The 27,403-nt window shown below is 46.3% G+C and overlaps 3 protein-coding genes across 12 annotated transcripts in view; 2 read left to right on the forward strand and 1 right to left on the reverse strand.

Moving 5' to 3' along the window:
- The window catches only part of LOC120954773 (stress-activated protein kinase JNK), a 65,145-nt gene extending 40,795 nt beyond the window's left edge, over positions 1-24,350 (reverse strand). For 2 of the 10 annotated variants that reach the window (XM_040375005.2, XM_040375001.2), the window contains exons 1-3: positions 23,812-24,350; positions 16,357-17,231; positions 375-458 (exon numbers count right to left, since the gene is read on the reverse strand). The gene's annotated coding sequence lies outside the window, so the exon portion shown is untranslated. The other 8 variants (XM_049610539.1, XM_040375006.2, XM_040375003.2 and 5 more) reach the window with 7 other exon arrangements.
- LOC120955650 (guanine nucleotide-binding protein subunit alpha homolog) overlaps positions 1-27,403 on the forward strand; it is a 252,778-nt gene that overhangs the window by 191,077 nt on the left and 34,298 nt on the right. The window lies entirely within an intron of this gene.
- Positions 25,451-27,376, forward strand: LOC120954774 (neural cell adhesion molecule 2-like). The gene is made up of 2 exons (XM_040375007.2): positions 25,451-26,194; positions 26,262-27,376. Exons 1-2 carry the CDS (start codon positions 25,991-25,993, stop codon positions 27,147-27,149), a joined length of 1,092 nt encoding a protein of 363 aa, XP_040230941.2. The 5' UTR covers positions 25,451-25,990; the 3' UTR covers positions 27,150-27,376.

Here is a 27,403-nt window from a genome sequence, read left to right on the forward strand (position 1 = left end):
ATAAATTAGGCACCTTTTCCTAATTAAATGCTCATCAGTGCGAAATTGATAGGTAGGTGACGTCGGGGCAACGAACCCCTTTGCATCGATTCTCCCGGTCATTTCCAGAGGAAGTCATTTTCAAGTTTTGTGAAGGAAAACGGCGACTAATTTGACATCGGAATGAATCGGCTTGGAGAGCCCCCGTCCGTTTTTCCGACAAAACTTTACCCTCAAAAGAAAAACAGATCTGCTTCCGCTAGTCAAAGATCCGCTTTTGCAAAGTCGTACAGTTCTTGGACAGATCTTTCATTTCATTAGGAATTAAGTAATTAAACAATCAACCCTCCCTCTCTCTCACGGCTGTCATCTCTGTTATAGAATCCTCTACTAACCTGTCCCGAAGAATGAACCAAAAATCCGTTGATTGAGTGCGCGCTCGGGGTTCTACAAACCGGGGAGAGGTTGCCGTCGACGATCTGTAACGGAAAAACCAGAAAAAAGGAAAACATTTTCATTCAATGCAAAATAAGGCAGGCCCCGCAGGAAAAAGACGTCACGAGATTGGGTTGAGCGTGAGCGTGGCTCTAGCGTGAGCTCTAGTTGACGACGACAACGGTGGCAACGTTGCATGTTTAATATTTCTTTTCTGAGTTCTGGCCCCGACTTAATTTATCGTTCCCGCTGGCATGAATATCCCAACGACCGCAAGCATAAACTAACGATGGGAGGTTTGGGCACGAAATGGGAGAGAAAATTTTCCGATTGCCATCTCGATAAGGAGGAAACACGACGGTTCGCGTCTTGAGGCTCGCGTGTGCTGTGGTGATGCCTTCTCAGCAGTTTCAACAAGAAGCAACAGCAAAAAAAAAACAGGCTCTGAGTTGCTGCTCCGAAAGATCCGTCCAACGAGATTTTAGTTGCGCCAGGACCTGGTGTGTGACGAGGTTTTGGAGAAGTTGAAACGCTTACGGCAAACTTTGGACCGATCTAAACTGTTTAATCTGATACTGGTAGCCTCGGGACTCCACCGCTACTTCAGAAAGCTTGTTTTTTTTTTTTTTTGGAAAATAAACCTCCTTTCGGGTTGTCGTCCTTTGCGAACTGCTGCTGCTAGCGCTATTTGAAACTACTCACATGAGCCCAGAGTAAAAGGGGTGGACGACACGCGTTCGTTCGTACCTTGCTCCTGCGGCAATGAAGTTTGATTTTGGTGTGAATTATTAAGCAGCGACGTTATTAAACCAATACACACACACCACTCCCCGCCCAGCGGCGCCACCGTTTCATTCCCCACGATCTGCCGGGAAAAAGGAACCGCTTGGCTTTTGGAGGTCAAGTTGCCGGCGTGGGAGATGTCGTGCAAGATATGGCCCTTGGCAAAGGTCCTTCGGTCCGTACTAGGAAGTTTATTCGATTGCTTACCAAGAAATGTCGACCCAAGAAGTCGACAGTCGGTTTGGAAGTTGGAAAGTGCTTTTTTTTCCTTTTGGCAGCCATCGCGCCAGCAGAGCTTGCCGTCCCCGTGTGTGTGTCTTGTTTTGGAAAGAAAAAATGGAAACGCCTTTCCCAAGGCAAACGAGTGGTGCCGTGCGGTGCCACTACAACCAAACCACACAATGCCATTATTTTCGATTAAGCACGGGGGTAGCCCAACCAACACGGACACGGACGACTTAATGTATATTTCATGTGGCAGCGAAGAAGCGGAGGTGCACAAAGCTGGTTTTTGGGACGGTAAATGTGTGTCCCCTTTTTGTCCGTCCCTCCTGTGTGTGTGTGTGTGTTCCAGATCTTTGTCACATACTGGGCCGCAGTGCAATCGATAATTGTTAGAGGGGGAACAGGGAAGACAGACAGCAAAAACTTAGTTTTGCTCCTGGCAAATGGCCGGTTTTATGTGGACCGGAGGCGCGCGTGTTGTGTGTGGTATGTGGATCAAAAATTTATCATCCTTTGATAAATTGATGAAGTTATCCACATACAGACACACACATACAAACGCTGCGACAAAGAATGTGTTTGTGGGTTTTTGGCTCGACCCAAAGACGCTTGACCGCAGCAGCAAGGATAAGAGGCACCGAGCGACAACAGCAGGAGGCACATAATTATGAAAATTAGATTATTCCATTCTCGATTATTGCGAAAACAAAAGTGCGACAACACACACACACACACATGTCCAGCAATGAAGTCCACCAACCATATGTGTGCGTCTTGTTTTTCGGGCTCGGTTGCGAAATCCATTCCATGCCCTGTCAACATGCCCTTTCTTGAACGACACTTGCCAAAAGGTTGAATTTATCCCACAGTCCGCACTGAGGCGACACATTATGAGGGAAGTATGTTTGAATCCGCAACACTCACAAACACACACACATTAAACCCACACATGTTCAGCAACGGGACACGCGTCTGCCCAAAGAAAAGGAATGGGAGAAAGGAACGTCTGAAGCCCCCGAAACGTGTGCTGCAGGCAAGCGCAGGCCAGGGTTCAATAAACATATGGCATTGCGTGACTGGGGCACGTTTTTGCCCGCCTGACGAAGAAGTATTTTAGGTGCAGCCCGGTCGCCAGAGGTCGTGGTTTGTTAGTCGGGTTTTTTTTGCTATCCAAAACGAAGGACTGCGAGTGCAGAAAGCTCCCTTCCTTCTTCGTTTGGGTGTGAGCACCATAAGCCACATACACACAGGCAAACACATTCCGACTACTCAAACATAGAAATTACTTTCCTTCTAGAACGAGCGCCACGCCATAACATAAGACCGAAGGCGATTCTAAAGCAGTAGTAAGGGCCTTTTCGAGAAAGAATCGAGGAAAACGCATTGAGCAGCCGGGGAAAACTTATTGAAAATTCAAACCACGCAACCTCCACCGCCATGCTTTCAGCGTGGGGAAGGAATTCATGTGAGTTTGTGCGCGGAGCACTACTCCTTGGTTAAACTTACTGGACCGTCGTTTTGTTCGCGATGGTGGTGCGTTGTGGTTCGTTTTTTCCATTTTTCTTTACCTATGAACTGTATGTTTTTTTCTTATTATTATTTTTCCAGCCTTCTGCTAGTTTTTCCTACCACACGGGTAATGGACGGACTGGCCTTGCTCCCCTTTCTTTACCGCTAATATTTGGTCAGCTGTTTCTCCCTTCGGAGAAGGGAGTTTCCCTGGAGCACACGAACAGTACACACCCTTTTCTACTTTTTTTCGCTTCTTTTTCTTTTCGATATCCACTTCAGACCACAGTCACAGAATTCAATTAAAAAGTTACTCTCCCCCACCCTTCAGGCCGTGTACTTTAACCTCCGTGTGCTCCGAGCTTCAACCTCCAGTGCGGGAGGGAGTGAAACGTGCAAAACAAAAAGGTAGATATTTATGTAATGCTACAAATTGTTGACCGATGCTGCTGGTCGTATGCACAGAGGTACAGGCGCAACGAGGGCAACACATTAGCGGGGTACTGGCGTAGTGTGGTAGAGGGGCTGATGGGGGTGTATACTAATTTATTTTCGCACGCGTCCGATACACTTCCAACTCGGCAGCCCGACCGGAAGTGCGGCTAACGATAAACAGTTGCGGGCCAAGTTCTTGGTGAGCGCCTGAAGAAACAAGTTTGTGGGTATGTGTGTATGTGTACTACCTCAAAAGGTAGTAAAAATAGGGTATTTTGAGTGGCATTGTTTATCTGCAATGCTTAAATTGTGTAAACTGTCACTCAGAAGCAAACAAACATGTTCAAAATAAATAAGATTAAACTGCAAATCATTTACTTGTAATATTCAGTTTTTATTTTCTCAATAGTAATTAATATTTTGAAACTAGTTTTAATAAACATATTGCATACTATTAGGCGCAAATAGTAACCCAAGTGACATTTGCTCGAAATTGTGTTTCCATATCTGCTCGATTAGTACTCGATACGCCTGAAATTGTGGATTTGTGGGTGATCAAGTCCGTTGTAAGCGCCAAGATTTGGTGGGTTCGTAAATTAAACTTTCTTCAATCGATGGACGATACCGTCGAAGTCATTTTTACATTCATAGCTTTGTTTTTTGATGAAAAACGAAAGCAAATTTTGAGTGACATTATTTTTAGAAAAATCGGTATTATTTAAGTATAAAATGACTATACTACCAACGGTAGCGATAGGAAACATCACAGTTGATTTTAAAGGACTTTTTCTAAATTCCCTTAAACTGATGCAGTTTAAGGGAAGTTTAATTCTCCAGTTTAAGGGAATTTTCTCGAATTTTCGGTTATTCATGCTCGAAAATGTCAATTGGAAAGTGTTGAAACATTGAAGGCAAAAAACCAACATACAGTGGAGCGCCGATTATCCGGGCTATTCGGGACTCGATCTCGCACGGATAGTCGAAAAACACGGATAATGAGTCAAAGTATTTATTTTATCACAAATTCCCGATTTGTTTTTCAAATTTATTTTATGTTTTGGTAAAACCTAGCCAATTTTTATAAACTACATGTTCTTCCGATGATAATATTGGAAATGTGCCATGAATTATAGCGTTTTGTTGTTAAGAAAATGTGCTCTGATAACCGTTTTTTTTTTCAAATATCCTCTTCAGCACGCAATAGTATTTTTGTATTGAACTGTCATTTTTCAACAGCACGAATAAACGAACGACCGGATAAAAGGTACCCGTATAAAAGGCGCTCCACTGTAATTACAAAACAAATAAATTAACATATTTCCATTTAAATGCGATACATGCTCAAACACTGTCTGCATTGTACGTAATTTGCATCATTAAGCGCCTAACATTATGCAATTGGCACATCTAAAGCACTTTTTTGTGGTTTAATTTGTTGTTCATTCGCCAGTTTATTTTACTCCGAGTTTGAATCTTTTTTTTCCATTTACGATTCAAATTCAAACGCCAGAATTGCTGCTGCTCGTTATACCATACGTACCCGGTAATTGAGCACCTCCCTGCAGCAGTACTTAACTTCTGCCGCGATGCAGTCGATGCAAATCGACACCGAACACAGGCGCACAACATATGGGTATGTGTTTTAATTGAAATTCTTTTCACTTTCCACTGTCACTTCCGTAGCTACAACTGCTGCTATTGCTTCATTTTTCTTGCCTTTATTTGCCTTCACCATTCATTCAGGATGTGCATCAAACGTATCCTTCCCGGCTCATGCACCATTGCTGCAGCATACATCCTTGAAAGTTGTTACGCGATGAACGTCAATGACATTTTGACGCGGCTGGCCAAAGTATGCCAACAGGGAGAAGAGTGAAAACAATACGCAATCATCCCGATAAATGTGTGTTTTCAACACACAGCACACGGAGAGCAAAAGGCAGGGCGAGAAAATGGCGTTCCGTTTCCGTTTTGGGTGGGAATGGAGAGAAAAAAACCATCCACAAGAAGGACACTCCTTGAAAATCTGAACCAGCGTCGGTGTTAAAAATCAACTCGAAACTCGAGCCTACCGCCGGGAAGAAGGGTTCCGGTTTCAGCAGCAGCAAAATAACAAAAACAACCGAGTTGGGAGAGGGATGAGAGGGTTCCCCCCACATCCACTTAACTGCGCCAAATTGTGCAAAGCGTTTGAAAGGAAGGAAACAACTTCCCCCTCGGAAAAAACGCACCGCGCATCGTGTCGTTTTTACTTTTTCGCTGTGTGTTTTTTCATTCACTCTCTCTCTCTTCTTCTTTCCCATTGCAATGCTGGCTGTTTGTGTATTGCTTGTCGAGTGGCGATGGCATTAGAGCAAAAGCAGTCTTAAATATTTCACCCAACACACGAACGCAAGACGGAAGGCAGCACCACCACTGCCACCTACAATAACAACCTCCGAATGCGTCCGAAAGCGTGCAGGAGGAAAACACACACACAGACACATACACTCACACACTCACAGGCCAGCATAACACACCAGAGCCTTTGCAAGCCTTGGGGGGCTTTTCCTGTCCTGTTGTTAAGGGACAGAATTTATTGTGACATCGTGTGCTGCAACAACATTGCATTCATTTGCCACTTACCAGCGGGCAGGACGACGTGCTTGAGCCCCACAACACTACCAGGCACACCAACTTTTAGGAGGTGAAAATACGGCAAGCACAACGACATAACGACAAACAAAACGTGCGCCAAGCGTCTTGTTTTCCCGTTCCGGTGCGTGCGGAAAAACAGGTCTGCTGCCACAGAACGGAGCCACTTTTGCACTGTCGGACCAATTGAGGCTTGAGCTGAACACAAAAACAAACTAAGCAATACGATACAAACAAAATGAATCTGCTGGATGCGTCTGTTTGTATAGGTTTTTTTGTGAAGCAATTCTATCACACGCTAAGAAAAAATACAGTCAAATAAGGCGCATTTTTCACAACGTCCCTCTGCCCTTTCCATGTCGATGGATTTCAATTGCACACATACATACACACTGATTCCACCAAAAAAGGCCAAAAGATGAATGCCCCAAACTCTGCTTCACCACCACTGTGCGTGGAAAACAAGAACGGAAAGAGAAAGAGAGCAAAAATAGACGACGAACCTCTTTTGCTGGTACGCAGGCGTTCCAAGCACAAGCGATTCAAGCAACGCAAAACCTCCACCCTCCACCCTGAAACTGGGGACGAAAAACATATTATCAGCATCATTCCGCACATTCCATTTCCCCGTCTCCCCACCGGCAAACATCCCGTGACCGATCAATAAAGTGGAAAATAAACTTCGGATAAAAATAACACCTTCGTGTGCAGGAAGCACACCATTTCCGGGGAATGGGACGCTGTGACTGTTACGCACACCCAATGCCACCATCACCACCATCAGCAAACGGAACTTTGTGGAAGGATCTTTCGCTCGCGTCAATATCGGTTTCCCTTCGCAACCGATGTCTTGCTGCCAAGGCAGAGATGAAAATACTTTTTAATGAAATTAAACACTCCCGCCGCTCGGTAAGGTGAGCAGAAGCAAAACAATTCTCTCTGACACACCACCTACAAAACAACAGCATTTGAAATCGATGCTGCTGCAGGTGCATTCGGAGAAGGCAAAAGGCATTGCAGCGAATTACGCAAAAAAACTATTTTCAATTTGTCTGATTGTTTTCGCAGGTGCCGCACAGGTGCACGATTGAGCAATTTATCAGGGACGCCCCGCCCGTGGCATTGCAGGCAGTGTAGTGTGTGTGTGTTCCCTCACTCATTGCAACTCGACAATTACGATAATTAAAAACCATTGAGAGGGGGAAAGTACCATTTATTAAAGCGCCCACAAACGGGGAGGAGAGTTTAAAACATTCAAACTTTAACACGTTAAAATGAAGAGGGTTTCTGAAACTTCCGCGGTACGTGACTACACAGAGATCCAAGATGTGTTCTTGGATTTAATAAATTTCCACCAGATCTAAGATGTGTTCTTGGATTTAATAAATTTCCACCATTGTGCTTCATTCGAGCAAATAAACTGAAGCACTGAAACAAGCTCATCCATAATAAGAGCGCTCCGGTGTTTGCCACATATTCAGCACACGCAGCCACACTCGAAAAGAAGCGAACTTTCGGCATGTTCTATCTATGGAAAGGAGCCGCCCAGTACTCCACCCTAGCGATCCACTTCCAATAGCTCGAATAGCTTGCATCAGCAGGAGCGGGCAGCTTCGACCCATTTTCTATCGTTGAGAAAAGCACGGAACCACCATCGAACGAAACGCCAATAGAAAGCCATAAAACCAATAGACTGCTAGGACTATGTGGTCGTCTTTTCTCCTTTTTCCTTCTGTCCCACTTACGCGGGCATGCCGGATTTGCGGACAGCAAGGAAAGCAAGGAACGCTCTCACACACGGATGGCGGGGAGAGTGCGGTTTAGAGAAAATAAACGACGGTTGGAAGCACACCTCATAACTCATGAAGTATCGATTCGAAATATTATTGGAAAATTCAATAGGCAGCGTGCGCGGGAATGCGCGCTGAAGAGCACGCGGCTTTCTCTCGCACGCCTTCCGCCACACTTCCGCCCACCCATTCGCTTCGGGCACTGCTGCCCCCCTCACGAGGCAGCAGCACGGCTCCACACCCAGTGCACACGCGTGGCGGTACGTGACTAAGATAATTTTTACCAAACCATCAGCCACCCGTTGTGGCCCGTTTTCATTCGACACTCATCCGTCTTGTCTGCAGCCTGCGGGGTTGTTGCTGCTGCTTCAAACAAACAAAAAAGTGAAAAACCTTGCCCAGAAAGAAAGAGGACACACCCGGAGGAGTCTCCCAACCCCACCACCACCACCATCACCCATCGCACACACAGCGTGAACGAAACAAAAATCTCAAGTAGCAGCACACGACGACGACGACGATGATGATGGTGCTGCTAGCAGCTAGAGGCGGCTCAACCCTTTTCTCCGCAACCGAGCAGCCGCACGGGCGTATCCTTTCACTTAAGCCCTTGAAGATATTATATGGTTAAAATGGTGTTTCTTTCAAGAAGTCTGAACCGCAACGGTTGCCTGGGTTGTACTTTGCCGCGCCACATGGATTCGCTCTTTCCGAGAAAAACCTCGCGTAGAAAGATGAAACGAATGCAGGAGCATGTTTTTCCCCGTACAACGCATCGTTTTGAGCATGTAAATTGCTTTGAGAAATAGGGGGAGTAGTGGAACGGGAAGGAGCTAAGTCCTGCTGCCTGTCGATACGGGAGAAGGAAATAAATCAAACAAGTGGGTTGTACGGACTATTGGCGTGGAAGAGCTAATCTTATTGCTTTATCGAGCCCGTTTCGATGCTGCGCATCGGCGATTGTTTCACGCGTGCAGATATGGAAAACCCACTCAAGTGGTAGTTTTCAGTTCGATGAAAATAAGAAAATTCAACTTCGCCTCGTTGTTATACTACATGCATACGAAGTGGCTTTTTTCATACAGAGAAATTCCGTGGAATTCAATAAAAAGAGCTTAAAAGGATTGTCTCGTAGCGTTTTTGCATACATTGCATTGCATACATTTAGGCGTTTTTTGGAATGTGCTCCATAATCTTGTGAGGCTGTTAAGCATCACATCCATCAACAAAAAGAAGTCATTTTCACTCTTTTTCCTAAATTTTTCTAAAAAGTATCAGCGCATAGCTTCAACACGTTCAGTGTCACGCGCTGTCGCTTCTATCCTTCTCTGTATTAGCTGTCCTGCGGTGCAATGCTTAAATTGTCACTACCGATGTCAACAATCAGCAAAACATACCACACCTTGGTTGGGGGCCCTTCCCATTCCCATCCAACCGAGCGAAGAGAAGAGTCAAATTGTCAATTCAATGAAAATTTGTTCAATACAATCTACAGCCGCCCTTTCACCATCAATTCGCACACGCGTTGCAGCAGAGAAATTAGGTGGCCGGCTTTACCAATGGGGAGTTCTCCGTGCTACACACACAAGGTTGTCGTGTAAATGGCGCACGTACGCGCGCGTTCGAATATAAATTTAAATTCGTCCTGAGAACGGAAGCGATGCTCGCCTCTACCGTTCAACAAATTTCTGTTCAAACCAGCCGCCACCAACCAGCAAGTTCAATATATTCTGGTTTCTCCGTCGATTTGAATCCGGTTACATGCCGATTTGATTGTGAAAAGTGTCGGCAAAAGGTTGGAACAGGAGACGCCTATGGGCTGGCGGGTGGTGGATGATGATTCCCATTTCCCATCGAGCGAAATAAACCGGCTCGAGCTCGTTCGGAAAAACAGGAAGTGCCGCAAGCATGTTTACGCCAACGGGAGACGACGTGATGGGAAAAGACAGATTGTTCAAACACTTGCGCAAAACGCAAAATCTGATTCTGGTGCTCCTCTCTCACTCCTGTCATTCCAGTTGATTCCAGTGAATGGACAGTTGGAAAACCGCCCGGGTACAAAGGGGCGTCATCAGTGTTTAGACAACTGCTCACGTTCCCCACGCTGGACGTTCCCTTCGATAAGTACACAGCCCGGCGCACACACACAAACGTAATTTGAAGCTGGGGACACAATTTCGTCCTTTCAAACAGGGTGATTTTAACACACAGACAGACACGCATGCTGAGGACAACGATATTTGGGGGAATGCGTGCGATTGAATTTATGAATAAATTAGCAAATTCAATTTCACATTTCCGGTCACCATCGGGCAGGGCAGGGTGGCCGGACTGGTCACGCGAATGTCTGGCTAAGCGGCGTTGCTGTGGTGGATATAAATTTGCCAACAACCGAGACAGTAACAAACAAACACACACACAGCTCTTAGAATGCTTAGAATGCAGTTTGCAGCACACAAACACGTAGATCTGTTTCATAAGCTTTGGTTTTGTCGTTAAATTACCCCCCAAAGAGAATATGGCCCGGCAGGGGGTTTAGTTCACGCTCAGGTAGATAAGGGTTCACACACACACCACCGGAAACAACAATCGCATAAGGATATCGCACGTCGAAATCCACCCCCCTATATGTTAGTTCTTCCCACAGTCGCCACAGCACAGCACAAACAGAAGGGTCATTTCGGCAAACGAAAACAAACCAACCCCGGGAAAAGAACGTTCGATAGCGCACTGGCAACGCCTAGCATCGCTTTTTGTGGGTTGTATTTTTCCCAATACTAGCCCTTCTACAGCAAGACTAGAGACAGTCGGTGGTGTGTTCGAGAACATGACATGTACGCAAACAGTTGTTCACAGTGACCAATCTTCTTAGCCCGCTCGGCTTAATTTATCGTACAAATATTAGCCACTTGCCGCGTGGCACAGGCCGGGCCAAACCTCGGTGGTGCAAGTGACGATCCCCTTGCTGTTCACGGTCTGTGTACACAAAACGGATACTTTACACACGCTGGGGAGATGTGTCGAAGCCGCCGATTAAATGTGGTCCATTCAAATGGGATTACTATCAGTATTAATTGCGGAATAATTTAGCAGCGATACAGATATGTACGCTCAAGCACACGTGAAAAGCCTACCGTTGACATTACGCATAGCGGTTTTGGGCATAGTGGTGGGAGCTCGGAATCGGACCTACCCGATTCCGATTCCTTGTGCGGAATCAATTCCTGAGCCAATTTCGATGCTGGAATCGATTCTGAGCTCCGGAATGAGAATCAGTTCTTGAATTGAAATAAGAAGTTTCAGAAGCGAAAACAGTACGGGATTGTACATGATAATGGATCGGAGCGGCTACCAATGCGTAGCAACATTGGATCCAAACGTTTCTTCTTATGGAGATACCAAGAACGATTTCGATTTCGAAGCCGATTCGGATTTCAGATTTAAATCCAATTCCGGAGCCGATTTCAATTCCGTAACTGATTCCGATTCCGGAACTGATTCCGATTCCGGTGCCGATTCCGGAGCCGTTCCCGGAGCCATTCCCGGAGCCGATTCCGGTGCCGATTCCGGAGCCGTTCCCGGAGCCGATTCCGGAGCCAAGTCCGGACCTACTATCCGGTATCGATTCCAGAAAACTTCGGAGCTTGCCGAAATCGATTCCGACGAAAACTTCACTTTTCCCATCACCAGTTGGGCGGTATTACAGGGTTTTCCAAATCAGTTTCGAAAGTTATTTCACACCACTCTGATATTTCATTTTCATCATAATAATTTAGTTATTTAGTTAAAGTGTTGAAAATCATGTTGAAGAAATTAAAAATTGTGATGATGAAAATGAAATACAGGGTCGACGTAGAACAACATTTTGCAGGCGGTGAATAATAATGTTTACATTCGAAACTAACTTGGAAACCCATGTAAGGGATGCAGGGAAGAGATGATACTGTTGAATAATGGGCAAAGCAAAATCTTAAACCATACCACTAATTAGATGCGTTCTTTTGCCGAGAATTTGGAGCAGCACCTCCGCATTATGTTAAATCATTATTCACCATCTTAAACATGTTTTTCAACAGCTGCCAAATGGTGCATTTCCATCATCATAAAATTAAAATTCTTACACATGACTTTCAACACGTTTCAAGCTGGATTGAGTTTGACAGTTTTTTGTGGTGTGTTGAAAATCATGTGGAAGAATTAAAATTTTAGTGGGTTACAAATACACCATTTGACAATTGTTGAAAAACATCTTGCAATTAGTGAATAATGATGTGCTAATGATAAAAATGATGATAGTAATGATTCGAAAGTGATTTGGAAAACCCTGTAATTCACTCAGTGTGAGTAGCTGATTTGAATTTTCATATAGAATGAAAGATCAGTTCCAAAGATTATGGATCAATATTCTGCTTTAATTCATTCAGCGTAAACAGTTGGTGTGAAATGAATCGAAAAGCGAATTTGTTTGTTTTGTTCCAAATTGTTTGGAAGTTTTGTTTTCTCGTTATCCTGCTTCCTTTTCCCTTATCCTTAGGCTTGTAATAAAAAGAATGCCATAAAAACGAATTCCCCAAAGGAATTAACCACCAGCGACCGTAGCCCGCGGTGGTGCTTCAAGCATGCACCTACTTTTTTTTATTTTTCCGCTGTTTTTCAATGAAATGAAATTAATTTGCTTGTTTCCTCGTCTTGTTTTGTGCGTGTTGCTTTTGTTTTTTGCCTTTTCGTCTCAAACATTGCACACCATAATCTCCGGGTTTGTGAGTGGCGCCGCCGCTATCGGGCAAAATAAACGGTCGCTACATGCCCGGCCATAGAAGAAGCAACCTCCGGGAGCGGCCAAAACCTTCTCCCCATCCCCCAAACAAAAACAGCCGAATCATTGCCATTCGCACAAACATGACATGCGCAATACAAATTCTATCGACTCCCGGCAAGAACCGAAAACTCCACCAACAGCCAGACGGCGACGGGCGAAAAGGGTGGGCGCGCTACGGATTCCCGTAACCATTAAGGGACCCTCCTACTATAAAATGGCTCCCTCTCCCCCATCACTTTTCCTCGCTTAAGAAAATCAGCCTACCATCAAGGGTTGCCGCCGGTGCTGCGAGGCGTAGGGAAAAGACAAGAGACGTAGACAAAAAGCCAAAAAGGATATACAGCACTTCTCGCTGGCACAGCCGAGCGCGCGCGTGTTAGGACTGCCAAGAAGAGATTCCGAAGGTGTTTGGCACGGGGTGGCGGGGGGGAGAGATAGGAGGAACCCATCATAAACTTCTCGTGACACCGTCGATACCGACACGCCTCGTAACAGACACTCGGCTTCGGCTCCTTTTGGGGTGTAAAATGCGTTACGAAAGTTCCGGGACTTCTACACGCACAAAACTTGTGCTGGAAAATTTGCGAATAGACAAAAAAAAGGGCAAACGATTCCATCAGCCAGTTTGACGCTCTCAAGGATCGAAGGTTTTTTTTATGGAGCATAGAAATATTTGCAGATAACGATTCAAATCATGCCCCGCGTGACGCTTTCCTGCGCAAGCTATTTTTAGTAACTCTCATTTGCGTCTCCACTTCCTTTCACTCGTCCAAACACACCGCCCTTTCTTAACCGAATATCATCATTCTGGCGATTTATTTCCATATCTTTAGTCCTTTTCCGTTCGTGCGCGTGTGGTAAAAAAGCGCCGAAAGAAAGAATCTGTTTGGCGGCGTTAAGCGCGTCCTATTCCGAAACGTTTGCTGGCGCACTAACCATCCTTCTTGAAGGGGAAGCGCTGCTTCGTGATAAATGTAGCTACATATTTTTTGACGGCAAAAAGCTTCTCTTTTAGGAATGGTAATGGCGCGCACGGCTCTGTCGAATTGTCGGTGTATTAATTAATCACGGCCTCGGCTGGTTCTACCCCCGGCTGGCAATTACGGCAAGCAAGTTAATGAGATAGCCCATAACGAGTGAGCGAGGGACAGAGAGAGAGAGAGAGAGAGCGAACCAACGGGAAGTCATGGAGTCTTATCAAACATGCGAATCCATGTTTTTATGCCTTCATTCCGTCACGCCACATTTTGACGGATGAATCTAGCAATAGTCATAATAACATAGAAAATCCCATAGCCCGGACCATAATCTATTGCGACTGGCGGCAATAAAGCAGCGAAAAAAAAAGACACTGAAGGTAGCAAATCCGTCCACACAGTTTGCCGTTTAATTATCGCGATAAAATAGTGTTTTAGAAAAAGGACAAGCCTAATTACGTTACGGTACGGTTGCTTGGTTGGGATTTTTCGTCCGCGCAAAGGTAGGGACATAATTCATTTTTATGATATTACTGTTTTTATTTCCATTTAGGGCATTCAAAACCTTAAAAAGCTAGTACTGCAATGAAAAAAGGCATAGTATTAGGAAATTTGCAATGTAGATTGCATAGCTTTAGGCGCATTTTTGCAGCGTATTGAAGAAAACGCCAAAATGTATGCTCTTTTGCAAGACATTTCAAGCTTAATAGCTTAAATTTTTAGATGATATTAGCATGAGCTTTTTTGATCCCAAAATAGAAAGATTTTACTTCTCAGCAGCTTGTAAATTAGGAAACCCCCGTCCATTCCATCTTCAACGGCGAACCCTTGAGCGGTTCAAGCGAACTATATCATTTTAAGTAGCTGCTAGATTAATCGCTCCCTGCCAACGCAGTCTCTTTCGCAAATCATCCCCATCCGCACAATCTCTTGGGCGCACTCTGCACCGAACCTGGAATGGCTGGAACCCCCCGATAATTGGCTCGCTAAGCGGCACAGACACGGCAATTATGGTCTAATCAGCGAGTTTCAATCTGATTTTAATTACTCCCTCCCCCATGGCTTCGACACGCGCTAACGCCAACGGGCGCCTTTTTCGCCAGAAATAAGTGGCAACCGACCGCGTCCAGGACACTTTATACTACCAAGGGCCGCGGCTACATTTGCGCATACGGTTCCGCATAACATCTCCACGCGGTAATGGTAAAAACGGATTAGATTACGATTTTTACTTATGCCGACGTTGGACTAAATTGGCTCGTCACGTTTTTGCTGGTCCCTTGTCACCGTCGTGCATGATTTTGAGTTTGGCCATCCTAGAGGGCGACACCGCCACAAGACCAGGACACCACACCAAATGAGAAAAAGCTTCTCAGTTCTCCGTTCGCAAAAAAAAAACAGTGCAGTAATACCCCTCAGCACACGTGCGCATCGTTTGCGATTCACTTCTTGGCTCTGTGTTGGCGCTTAATTCCAATTTGTTTAAATATGCAGAAAATTACGACCAGATATCATACTCGGTGGTTTTGCCGCGGATGTCTTTTTTCCACCAGAAAGTAAGTACCTCCCCGACCGCGTGTACGCAACTGTAACCACATTACGGCATTATTTTTTTTTTTGTTATTTGGTCGGGGACGATGGAAACAAGCAAGGAGCAAGAAAAACTCCACCAACAGCTACGGTTGCGAAAGTAATGCTCACTAACAGCTCGGGCCGAAGCGAACCGTCTTGGGTACACCTTTTGGAAAATTATCCAAACCCAGCCCGAAGTAATGTGCGTTTCTTTTCGTTTTTTTTTTTATTCCAGTGGTGGGCCGATAGTAGGGAAGAAGGATCCTTTGCCGACGGCTTCTCCATGGGGTGGCGCCATGGCAGGCAGGCAGGGTCCCATGAGGGAGCGGCGAAACCTTTGCGCAAAACTTTACGCGACACAAACACACACCCGGATGATGCGCCGGGGAGCACATTTCACGCTCGCGTGCTCTTTGAGGTTTTGTGTGTGTGTTTTACTTCCTACCATTGCCGTTGGCGTTCGCCCCCTATGTCTTGTGTGGTTGAACTTTTTGCTTTGTTTTATAGGACAGCCGCATCCTTGCCGTTTATGATGGTGGGGAGGCTTTCGGTACTGTCGTCTTATCGCTAAGATTGCAAGAAAATGGTACCTTTTTGCTACCGCCGGCCGCTGCATGTGTGGGTTTGGTTTACATTTATGCATGATTCACAGGAATCGTTGCGTTTTTTTGGAGGGCGAAAACGGAAAGTTTGCCTTTGTGGATACGCCTACAGTTGTTGAGACTTTGAACGCATTTTTTTGTGAAACTTGCTTCGTCTTTTAACATATTTCTTGAACGTCTTCTAATATTATTCATAGCGCCAATGGTTCTAGGAAATAAAATAAAAAGCAAAATGTCAAAATATGCATCGAATTCAGTGTTTGCTACCCAAGACAAATCAAACAATCGCATCACGTCTTAACATGTCATAAACACGCGATAAAGTGCGTTAAAACCCGTCGGGATGCTCTTAATTGATTTAATAAACGAAACCTTAACCTTACTTAGTGTACCGTCGGGTCAGCAAAAAAAAAAAGTCATTAGCTACAAACAGTTTCGGTCCTGATAAGGAAGCAAGCTAAGCTGTGTATTAAAACACGAGGCGGCTTTACCGCCGGACCCCTTTGCATGACCGCTCATTTCCCCCCAAATCTTTACTAAGAATTAATTAACCATTTGTTTCCATTATTCTTCTGCTTCCTTCTGCCTCTACTTACCTGGAACGGCTTCCGGACGCTTCGCTCGCTCGCAGTAGTAGCTGGTGGTTTGACAGCGCAAAACGGTTCTCCCTTCGTTAGGTTAGCTCAATTCAGGATTTGTTCCAAAAATAGCACCACACGTACAGGAATTGCTTTTCCTTGAAGTGCGAACAACAACCACCAACACAGGAAGTAGCGGCAGTGCCGGAAACACAAATCTATCACACAGTCTCCACCACCACCACCAACACCACTGGGACCCGTTTTCCACACCACAACGGGATGGGACCGTGATTTGTTTTACTCCCTTATTTTCCCTCACACACACACAAACACACACACTAGATAACAACCGGTTATACACACACACGTATACAAAACACTTTCTTGTTGCAATTTCTTTGGCTAAGACGAGTCACCCACCGCCTACGATTGACCGCCGTATCGTTAGATCAATTCAGACAAGGTTTTTCCGCCTGCTATTATCCTTCCACACACACACACTGCTATTCCCACAATCCTCCCTAAAAAAGCATAAGAAACTTTTACTTCTCAGTCACGAAGAAACGTTTAAATTTCGCGTGTGTGTAAGCTGTGTGTCTGTAAGTTCGTCCGTTCCTGCCACGAACGAGCCGTCGTGTGTGCAACAATAGGGATAAGGATAACGACCAACACGGTACGCGCAAAATGTGCTGTTGGGTCCTCCTGCTTACCGGAAACACCGGACACCTGACTAGAGACGGTTCGGCACACACACAAACACAAACGCACACAACCCTTTCAAGTGTTAGCCGAGTGGTGTTGGGTCGCAAACACTACCACCGCTGCTCGGGTAGCCGCAGCAAGTGGAACGGGCCGAACACATCAACAGGAGAGACGGTTCAACGCAGATCCTAAAAATAAAAGAAAAGATGAGAAGAAAGAAACAGAATACATTAGTGAAAGACACGGCTAAATTGGACATATTATTTTACACAACAGAGCTACATCATTGTGAAATTAGACAGAGCGAGCGATGTGGGTGACATGTGTCAAAAAAGCGGTGCAGTACTTCTGTCATACGGCTCACGAAGACACGGAGAGAGGAAGCCCTTAAACACGTCCGCTAAATTAGTGGATCCTCCACTTGTGTCCTACCAGCCTTGACATGTTTGCCACTTGTAATGGAAACTATTTGGACACGAGCTGCTGCTTGCAGAGCCAGAGACCAGCATTGGCCAGCACACGGCAACGCGTACACCTCGTTGCAGTCAGAAAAGTGTCAGTAGGTCAGCATCTGTGATTGGTTACATAAACTGATCGAATCGGCCCCGCTCAGGGACGTCCGTTGCAAGCTTCCTTCCGCCAGAGCGGAATGCAATTGTACAGGAATGTTCTCCCCTGCTTTCTATTACTGTGTGATGACGGAACGCAGAATAGATCTAGTCCTTGCACAATTCTTCGCCAATCAAAGGAAACGATTGGAAAGTAAAAATTCACCGACTCTAAAGGATAGCCGTGTAACACGCGATTTTCCACTATCTCTCTCTGTCTGATTTTCTGCATCTATATTACACACACATAACTAAACACACACATACACACACACCTTTTGGGCTGGAGCGCACGCCACACGGCGGCACAGAGTACGCGTGCGAACGCAAACACCCACACACACACTGCGTGTACCGTTCGTCCCTTTGCGAATCGCACCAAAGGCTGAGGCTCGCGCAGCAAAACGCAACGACCGGCGGCAACGACTCACTCGCGACTGACGACCAACCCGTCGAAAAGCGTCGTCCTCGTCGTCGTCGGCACTCTGCTACTGCTCGAGTGTGGTAGAGCGTTGTCCGCAAAGCGCGGCGAGACTTTTCGGGTGACTCGGGAAAGCTCGGGAAAAACAGCACGAAGCTACCAAGACACCACTACTACTAGCACGGCAGCTGCAGGGAAGCAAAAGGGACGACCTTTTAGGTTACACTGGTGTGTGTTTGTGTGTGTGTTTGTACGGGGCTTTCTCGATTGGAAAAACCATATGGCACCGAATGTGTGCGCGTGTTCGTCGCTTGCCTCTGTGTGGATGTGTTTCCCACAGGGAAGTTCATGCGCATGCGCACCTGTGCTCGCAGGACATACGCACCAGACCATCGGAGAGGGCACACCAACACCGGTGCGGCAACGTGCACAAAGGTTTCCTGTGGAAGTATTTGTGTGTGTGTTGGGCGAGCAGCAGCAAAAAAGGGAGACCGGCATTTTCGGTCGCCTGATGTTCGAAGCCATACACCGGGATGAAGGGGGGGAATCGCGGCAGTATGGGTGTTACATCCTGCTACTATGGGGGAAAAAGAGTACTCAGGGATGTGCAAAGAGGGTGAGAAGGGGATATGTTTTTTTGCCTCTTCCCATCCCCTTACCGCACATATTCACACTTCCTTTTTTGAGGACAGGGAATAGCAAAAAAACACACACACCCTTACACACGCGATGTCGCCTGAGGGAAGCAACATTAGCACCCACCGGCTCCATAAAATATTCTCCCCATCGCCTTACTTTTATGCTTTGCTTTGCCATTCCTTCATGCAGGATGTTATTCGTCCTTTGCCAAGCGCTTCTCTTCCTACGGCAAGCGACGAACCCACCCGAATATGGGAGATAGAGAGAGACAGAGAGAGAGCAATGCCTTTTGGTGGTATCGTTGAGTTGGAGGAAACCCGGAACAGGAGATTCCCACTTCCTTTGTAACGGCAATGCTGACAAGGCTGGGCGTCTTACATAAAAGCGGCAGTCCCTCTTTCCCAAGGAAAAGAAAAGCTTCCGATTCCGTCTGTTATAACTCTTTCAACAAGGTCAATCTACAATAAAAGGGAAACTACAAGCTTATTATTAAATGTTGTCACTCATTGCTAAATAAATTAGTGTAGCGCTTACTTTTAAACGCAGCAAAGCAAGCGGGCACGTCCCTTTAGGTGGATACACATCTTCTAAGGTATCGTTCCTTGTACTTCCTTTCATTGACTGCCTTTTTTCATTTCGTCCCCATTTCGGTTCACCACATCACACACATCCACACAAGGGAGAGAAGAGAGAGAGAGAGAGAGTCTGCCGCAGCCCGTTGGCACGTTTGCATAAAGCACCTGCACTGCACTTCCTTGTGCAAAATGTGTTTTCGTCCAGTGTGTGTTGTCGCACTAGGACCTTCTGCTGCCTCCCCCGTGTTATGCCCTGTTCCGTGTTATGTCCGTGTGGTGAGCGTTAAGGCTTTTTTCTTCCTCTGCGGTTTATGCGAATGGCATAATTAGGCAGCCCAGAATGGTACTGTAACACACATACACACGCCGGCGACGCTTCCAGTCCTCATTGACACGTGCGGCGTGTCGTTCCGTTTTGTTTGTACAACTGTTACCGTTGCTCCAGCAGATTCCATTTTCCACTCGTTTCACGGTACAAACAATAGATTTCCTTCTCGCCGATTCGTCATTTACATTTCGAGCAGATGACAACACCTTCCTGCAGCAGTTGCGGGTGCATTAAAACGGAGCATTACTTCCTTGTTGTAAAGGCGAAGGAAACACGACAGTGAACGTGCATCAAGTGACAATTTGAAGGATGCTGGCAAGGAAAAACCCATGCTTGTGGTTGGCGAACAGGTGCATGTTGATTGAAGCGCCTTACACCTTCCCTCTAAGCCAGCTTCAACGGGCTTCAAACAGTAAAAAGTGGGGGAAAAAGAGCGAACAGATATTTGATACATTGACCGCCTTTCTTTTCCTAACCTTGTTGCATTTCCGGTGTATCCCGGCAGCGGTTTGCAGCAAAGGATCAGCAGCTAACAAAGGGTTCCAGTTTCTGTGCCATTTTTTACCCTCCATTTTTCGTTCCGAATACGGCAGGGTGGCCTCGTAACATTGATAGGTTTTCATTTACTGCGAATCAATATTGCGAATGCGCCTGTCAGCTGTCCTCCGGGGAGTGCTCGGTGAATTAATTATTGTTTAGTAATTTAATTTGCACAACAATAAGTTCTCTTTTACAGTGTCAAGGAATTATCGACAATAAAGCATGATATTTACTGTCGAGAAGGACGAAGGAAGTCCAGCAGTTGCCCTCTGAAGAGCCCTTACACGATCCAATGCAGCAGGCACGTGTGACGATTGCGAGTGTGCGTGCGTGTGCCTGGAATGTCGGCAAAATGCGGGCTTTCGTGCAAGCCGCTGCTGCTGCTGCCGATGACGCTTTCCACGCGGCTACTCCCGAAAAGTGGCAGCCGAAAAAACGCGCTCGAGCGGTTCCATTCTGTTTGCTATGACGTCAAACGGCAACAGCAAGAGCGTCCGACCGAAATCGATTTTCCCTTCGGAGACCCTTTTCCCTTTCCGTGCACGCACCAAACACGCCAAGAAAGCGTGCTGCTTCCTGCTCCCTGCCGTACTCGACATACCCCCGCCGGGGGATGAGGCCCGAGTTCCAGCTGTACAATCAAAGCCAAGCGCTCTGCCAGGGGAAGGCCGGGCAGGCCAGCATCCTTCGGGCAGCAAAGTAAAGATACGCGCGCGACGGTGACAAACGCGCGTTGAATCTCAAAATGATGATCAAAAGATTGGCCCTTAGAGAGCGGGCGCGCGCGTGTGTAGAGGGAAGCGGAATAGTGCCGAACTGTACCGGAATGCTGCTGTTCGTGCTCGGAGATGGAACCAACAAAAAAAAAACAACCCCCCGAGTGGAAATCTGAAATCCTCGTTCCAGCGCGCATCCACACCGCAACACAACACACATACAGCCGCAAACGATGCACGATGCTTTTGATGGCTGAGTGTTCGGAAAATTGGTGGCTATAGCCATGCCGTGGGTACGATTTTCATACTTGGCGGCGCTCTGTGCGCTTGTAGTGGTGCGGGCCAAGGCTTCGATAGCGGCGTCAGTTGCCGCAGCCTGCAGGAAAAGTGTCGGTACAGGGAAAATTGTGTGCGAAGAGGCAACACACTGGTGAAATGTGTGTAGATTCTTCATACATTTTCCATTCGTTTTTTTGCAATTTTCTCGGCCTATATGTTCTCCTAAAAATAAAATAAACTGATTACTACACACTTCAGTATCATACAGTAAGCACAAAAAGGAATAATTACAACAATTCCTCTCCAATAAAATCGGTTGAAAAATGTGCAGCAATTCGAGAGGCGAAAAAAGAAGGCGGAAAAAACATGACATCCCATCATAAACTTTTACTACCGTTCTAGACCATCGATATCGCCCATTTACTTGAAAGACGCATTCGCGTGTGTGTGTTTGTATGTGTGTCACACAAAACGACAAGGACACACATTTATTTTCAGCTTTTCCACATAAAAATCGTTCCACACTGCCCGTGTTTTCCCCCGTGTGTTCCTTTAGCACAGATGTGTAGCCACCACCACCACCACTTTTATCCTGTGTATGTGTGTGTATTGGTAAGTTGGTTCCACATCACTGTATTGGTTGGTGCAGGACGCTGGCAGTACGCTGGTGTTAGTGTGCAGGCCTCGTTTTTCCCTTCGAGCACACGATTTTCCGAGCGATTTTCCAGCGGCAGCAGATCAATAGAAGGTTCTGCGCTCGTAACCACGCCTGAAAGCGCTTTTTACTGTACTGGCATGCACACGCACACACACACACTTAAAGCTTTATTGCCATTTTGTCAGTGTGTGTGTGTGTTTGTGTTTTATAGGAAAAATCGAGTAACGGCGACCCGAAGCAAAGGAACCATGTGGAAATCCATTTACCTGTGAAAACCGGTAAAGCTTTCGCGTTGTGAGACGGCAGACGGATCACCCTGTGCTGAGACGTCCTTTCTGTGCTACGGTATGTGTGTTGAGAGAGAGAAAGAGAGAGAAATGGAGAGAACACAGATAAAGCACACACGACGTCACACTTCGGGGACCGTTTCATCACCATCATGACAACGACGACGGCGAACGGTGAGGATAATCACTCCCGAATAGCACCTTCTTTCCTCTAGTTTTCTTTTTTGTTTTCGCCCAGAAAGGGACGAAGATTGAAGCGGCTATTATCGAACGGGATCGTCGTCGTTCGGGGGGCAACTTTGCGCTGACCTGGCGGCCACCGCCATCGAAAGCCTCCTGCCCTCGTGGGTCGATGTCGGTGTGCTTGAAAGGGAAGCCATCATTTATCACCATCAAACTGCACTTTTGGGATTGTTGACCGGGTGTGTGCCCGATGTGTGGGTGTGGGTGGGAAAAGTTAATCTTGCGACCTACTCAAGCCAGCAGCCAGCGGGCAGGGAATTTGCACACGTACCCCGCTTTTCTTACACCGAAAGAAATGCACCAGAGATTCCGGTGTGCGAAATGGCAGCTTTGCTGCTGGACACGCTTGGAATATTAAGTGATAGTGGAAAAAAGGAATAAAAATCCACAATTAAACGGAGCCACTTTTGCATACTGATAAGGCGAAGGCTTGCGCGAAGAGGATAGCGCTGACAGTCGGGGATGCAATCCTCAAAAGCATCCGGAATTCAATTACGCCAACAAGACATGATTTGCAGTCAAGAAACGGGGCCTTACATTCATGAAAGGTTCATTTTAGAAAGGGGTTTAAAGTCCTTCATGGAATGGTCCAATGCTTCACTTTACGCACCACGTTATCGATCGGAACCGTGGAATTACTTCGCGCATCGTTAGATCGATGGCCCGCCGTTTCGTTGACGGATCCCGGGGCTCGATAGAGATAAAATCCATTTCCGGTTCTCGATGCGATTAGTCAAGGTACACACAGATACACACAATATTATACCGTATCGATGACGGGTGGGTGAATTGGTGCTATGTAGCCTACTGCGCTATCTAAGTGCGTGTGTGTGTTTACTTTGGCCGTGGAAATAAAACAACATTTCGGTCACGGTAGCAGCAGGCCCTTCTTGTGTTGAAACATGCAAGTAAAAAAGAGAGTGAGTGTGAGAGAGAGAGAGCGAGAGAGAGCGGGTCCCGGTCGGGATTGACAGATAATCAATATCACCCGCTAATGAAGCGGTCGGAAATGCAGCAGCTTACCCTTATGCTTATTCCTCCTCCCCCACACGGTCGTCTTGCCTACTGAACGGTGGTCAGTATCTTATCAGTTTGAAGGGGAGGAGGACGAATGTGATTTTTTGTTTCCTTGCGTTTTCTTCGTTCCCCCCACCCCCCCACTGCCTGGAAGAAGATTATTCAAATTTCGCAATCGCTCCGCGCGAAGTAAACAACATCACAGGCGGAGGAGGTGTGTGCCGGAAGAGGGCAGCGAGTACGCGCGTGTGTGTTTGTGTGATTTGCAGCCTCAGCAGGGGGTTGGCATTGGGGATGGTTGGGTTTTTCCCAATGTTACCCCGCTTACTATCACAGTCACCGCCACCGCCTTCTCCCTGTTTGTTTTCCTACACTAGGAAGGGGTTGACGGGTTGGCTGCTGCTGCTGCTGCTGCTACTTGCGGTACCATTTGATAAGTCGAAGCAAGGCAACTTACCGGGTATTCGCGGGTCGATCGATTTGGTGGAGCCACAGGGAAAAACCACTCACCCACCCACCCCTGCGCGCCTGGGGACTGGGGAAGCGAGTGGAAAGCTTCTTGGAGCGGAGTGTCAACCACCGCAATGTCACCTTCCTTGCCAATGCTGATGGGACGACCACGAAAGGTGTTCGCACTTTTCTTTTCACTCCACTTTTGTGTTATTTTTCACAATCCAGAAATATATGCACACAGACACACACTCACACAAACAGAGCGGCCGTGTCTTTCACTTCTGATGCGGTTGTGCCGCACCACTCTCTGGCTGGCTCGGCTGTTCCTGGCGACCAGCACACACGTCACACGAACAAACTGCTCTAAGGCTCGCACACAAAGGAAGCACCCCGTCCAGCCGGGAGAAGGAATGTGACCCTTTTCCGGTCCCGATTTGGTTGGCACCGCAGCACCACACACACACAAAACATCAACGTTTTCGAACGCACAGAAATTCCGAACGGCACAGGAAAATAATGACAGCGACACGGAGCGGCAGGCATGGGCAGAGTGACCAGAAATACCGATTTATCTGTATTCCTACCGAATTTTTGTTATGTCTATCGATTTACAGACGACCACCCTAAAACTACCAATTTTTCATTTATCCTACCGAAAATCACAGATATTTGATTTTTCAGTCGTTTAAGCTTAATCTGTGGCGCTTGGGATGCTGTTTCAAGGATCACTATTTGTTACTCATTTGTTACGCGATCTCAACATTACTCCTGCCGAAAACCGCCAAAATAATCTGGCCACACTGGGCACGAGCGAACCGCTTTTTGACAGGCGGCGGCCGATTTTGAGCGAAAGCGTTGAACAGTGGGCGATGCCGCATGACGTTGGGCGAAATGTGATTTTAATTTATCGCTGTTGCTGAGGGTGGCGAAAATTTGAAAACAAGCAGCGAAAAATCCGTTGGCTTTTTATGAGATACGAGTAATAACATTTTGATATTTTCGTGAACGAGTTTTTGTTTCGTTGGACCCTATTGTATCAATTTCTAGAAGATTTGATACAGATAGAACTCCATTTTGATACAGATAGAACTCCACGTATTCTTTGTGGCACAGCATAACGAAAAAATGATTCATTCTATTCTGCTGTCCTGCATAGGGTAATGATTCATATAGACTTATTGATAAAACCCAATCATGACTATTTTCTATTTGAACTCCATTAGAATGCGATTAGTTCAAGCTAGCGAGCTGAAAGGAGAAAGTTGATTGCTTCTGCAATGGATCAACGTGTTTTTCGGTGCTACTGTTACTCAACCCACGTGCTCGTTGTGTTGCTGATAGTGATGAACTTCGTAGGTTCGTAGTCAAAAATGTTGCTGTAAGCCAAACATTTACTGTGAATTGTTTACATTTCTGTTCAGTACCGCATGATATTGGTGAAATAATTAAAATTCAAGCTCCTCGCATTGTGCCAGAGCGTGCTGATCTTACGTTGGAGTGCGAGCTTCAAGTGCATGACGAACAAGAATTATCCATTAATTGGTACTTTTCGGAAATAAAGACCCCTGTTCAGGTAAGTGAAAGCGACTGAACACGAGAGAAGAAATTAGTAATTTAATTAAAACCCACTTTTAGTCCATCTCAAACATGCAAGTAGCACAGGTCGGTGTAAAAAGCACTCTGCACATCAAAAGCGTCCTTAAACAGCAGAGTAACTTGTACTACTGTTGCTTGGAAAGTGCCACAACCGTACCAAATGGATGCGTTTCACACAGCTTACTCGTGCTGTACACAACACTCGGACAGAAGATAATGGAAATGGATGATAGTACGGCTGTGCTGGTCCTTACAAGATCTGCAGACACTACACTACCTGCGGAGGACAGCACTTTAAGCTTCGCCATTTGTTTGCGCTATCGTTGGAAGTTGGAGCAGGTGCAACTATTCGCCTTTCCGGACACTTTAATCCAGGATAGCCATCCGAACGGCTCGCTAGACATGGAGAAAGGCACCGAAAAGCCACTCTGTAAATACATCAATTACAATATGGAAGCTACATCACCTACCGACAATCGGTTGTTTTTGATTAAATCCTTCGACTTTCGACGGGTGTCTACAGTAACGTACCATCTGCATGTCCTTTTGAATGGTAAAAACTTTGATTTGTAAAAGCTCAAATTGAAATGTGTAGCTCAATTATTCGATTTTATTGGGCAGGAAAACCAAAACCAAAAATGAATGGGATGATGGTTCTACCAGACGAGGGATATTTTGAGATATTCTGCTGGGGTACAGCATTTCCTGCCCCGAGAGTAAAATTCTTCTTCACACCGTGCCCATCCCTTGAGTGGCATAATTGCAACAATCCGCCAGTACAATTGGATGAGGTATAGAAAAATGTATCCAGTAAACATCCTTTTCCCTTTCAATTGACCTTACTTAAGCTTCTTCCAGGTAATCTCCACCAGCAGTACGATCACCTTCAACGAAAGTCTACCAGTGAGCTTCGGATCACACATCACAGCAGGAATAGTGCAGTGCCAGGCGTCCAATGCCGACGGTACCGCCATCGCTCACTCCAAGATATTCAAGCACCACCAGCGCAAAATGATGAGCCTGCAAATCCTACACCCAACCGACACGATCTATCAGGGCGACTCCATCATCGTTCAATGTTCCGCCGATCGGCACATCTTCACCAACAGCTTCACTTTTCGCACGGAAGACGAACAGCGCTCTATTGCCGTACATGACGTACCAGACGCAGAACATTCCTTCAATTGGGTTGCAAATTTTACGATAAGCAACGTCACGATAACCGGCGACTATGGGGTAGAGTGTGAAGCGATGCATCACAATGGAACGTTGTCGAGCCGGCGCTTATCGCTGAAGATCGTGCGACCCTACCTTACCGTTCGGGAACGGTTGATACGCGTGGTTGCTAGAGGTGATCCGGAGCCGTTGCTGCTGAGCTGCAATGCCGCAGGACGTCCAATGCCACAGTACCGGTGGTACAGGAATGGGGAACTGCTGCCCAACACAAACTTTATGCTGGTGGTAACCTCTTCAGTGAAGGATGGGTACGCTTGCTACACGTGGAACAGGGCGGGCGAGGAGTGGATTAGATGGGATATAGTGCATCGGGAAGAAGCGGACGAACACGTGCTTTATCAAACCATTGTAGCGGGTGTACTTTTAATCATAGCTGTTCTTGGATGTGTTATGTGTTATATAAAAATTAGACAACTTTACACGTTTCTTCGTATTTATAGAGCTGCAAAAAATCGGCAATCCTCATTGTATGCCAATAATTTATGTCAAGAGCTCCACTCTCACGAATAAAGTATTCTTGACATAAAGTGTCCACGTAAGAGGCAACAGGACTTTGAACCTTTACCAAGAAACCAACGTGGAGGAGTTCCGATTACACCTTGTGATATCAGTCAAAGGCAGGAGTGGGAGTGAAGCAAAGTTCAACCTTTTAGATTTCGAACCCCTGATTACAACCAGGTGGTAAGCGAGATAGCATTCGACACAAACCTGCGGGAGCTCACAATGCGTTGTGACAAAACGGCGCAGTATGTAACCACCAATTC

Source organism: Anopheles coluzzii, chromosome 3 (assembly GCF_943734685.1).
Source record: "Anopheles coluzzii chromosome 3, AcolN3, whole genome shotgun sequence".
Classification (NCBI taxonomy): Eukaryota; Metazoa; Arthropoda; class Insecta; order Diptera; family Culicidae; genus Anopheles; species Anopheles coluzzii.

Coding starts and splice junctions, on each gene's coding strand:
- LOC120954774 (XM_040375007.2), top strand. CDS start 25,991: ATGTGTAGCTCAATTATTCGATTTTATTGGGCAGGAAAACCAAAACCA. Junction 26,195..26,261: donor CGCCAGTACAATTGGATGAG/GTATAGAAAAAT, acceptor AGCTTCTTCCAG/GTAATCTCCACCAGCAGTAC.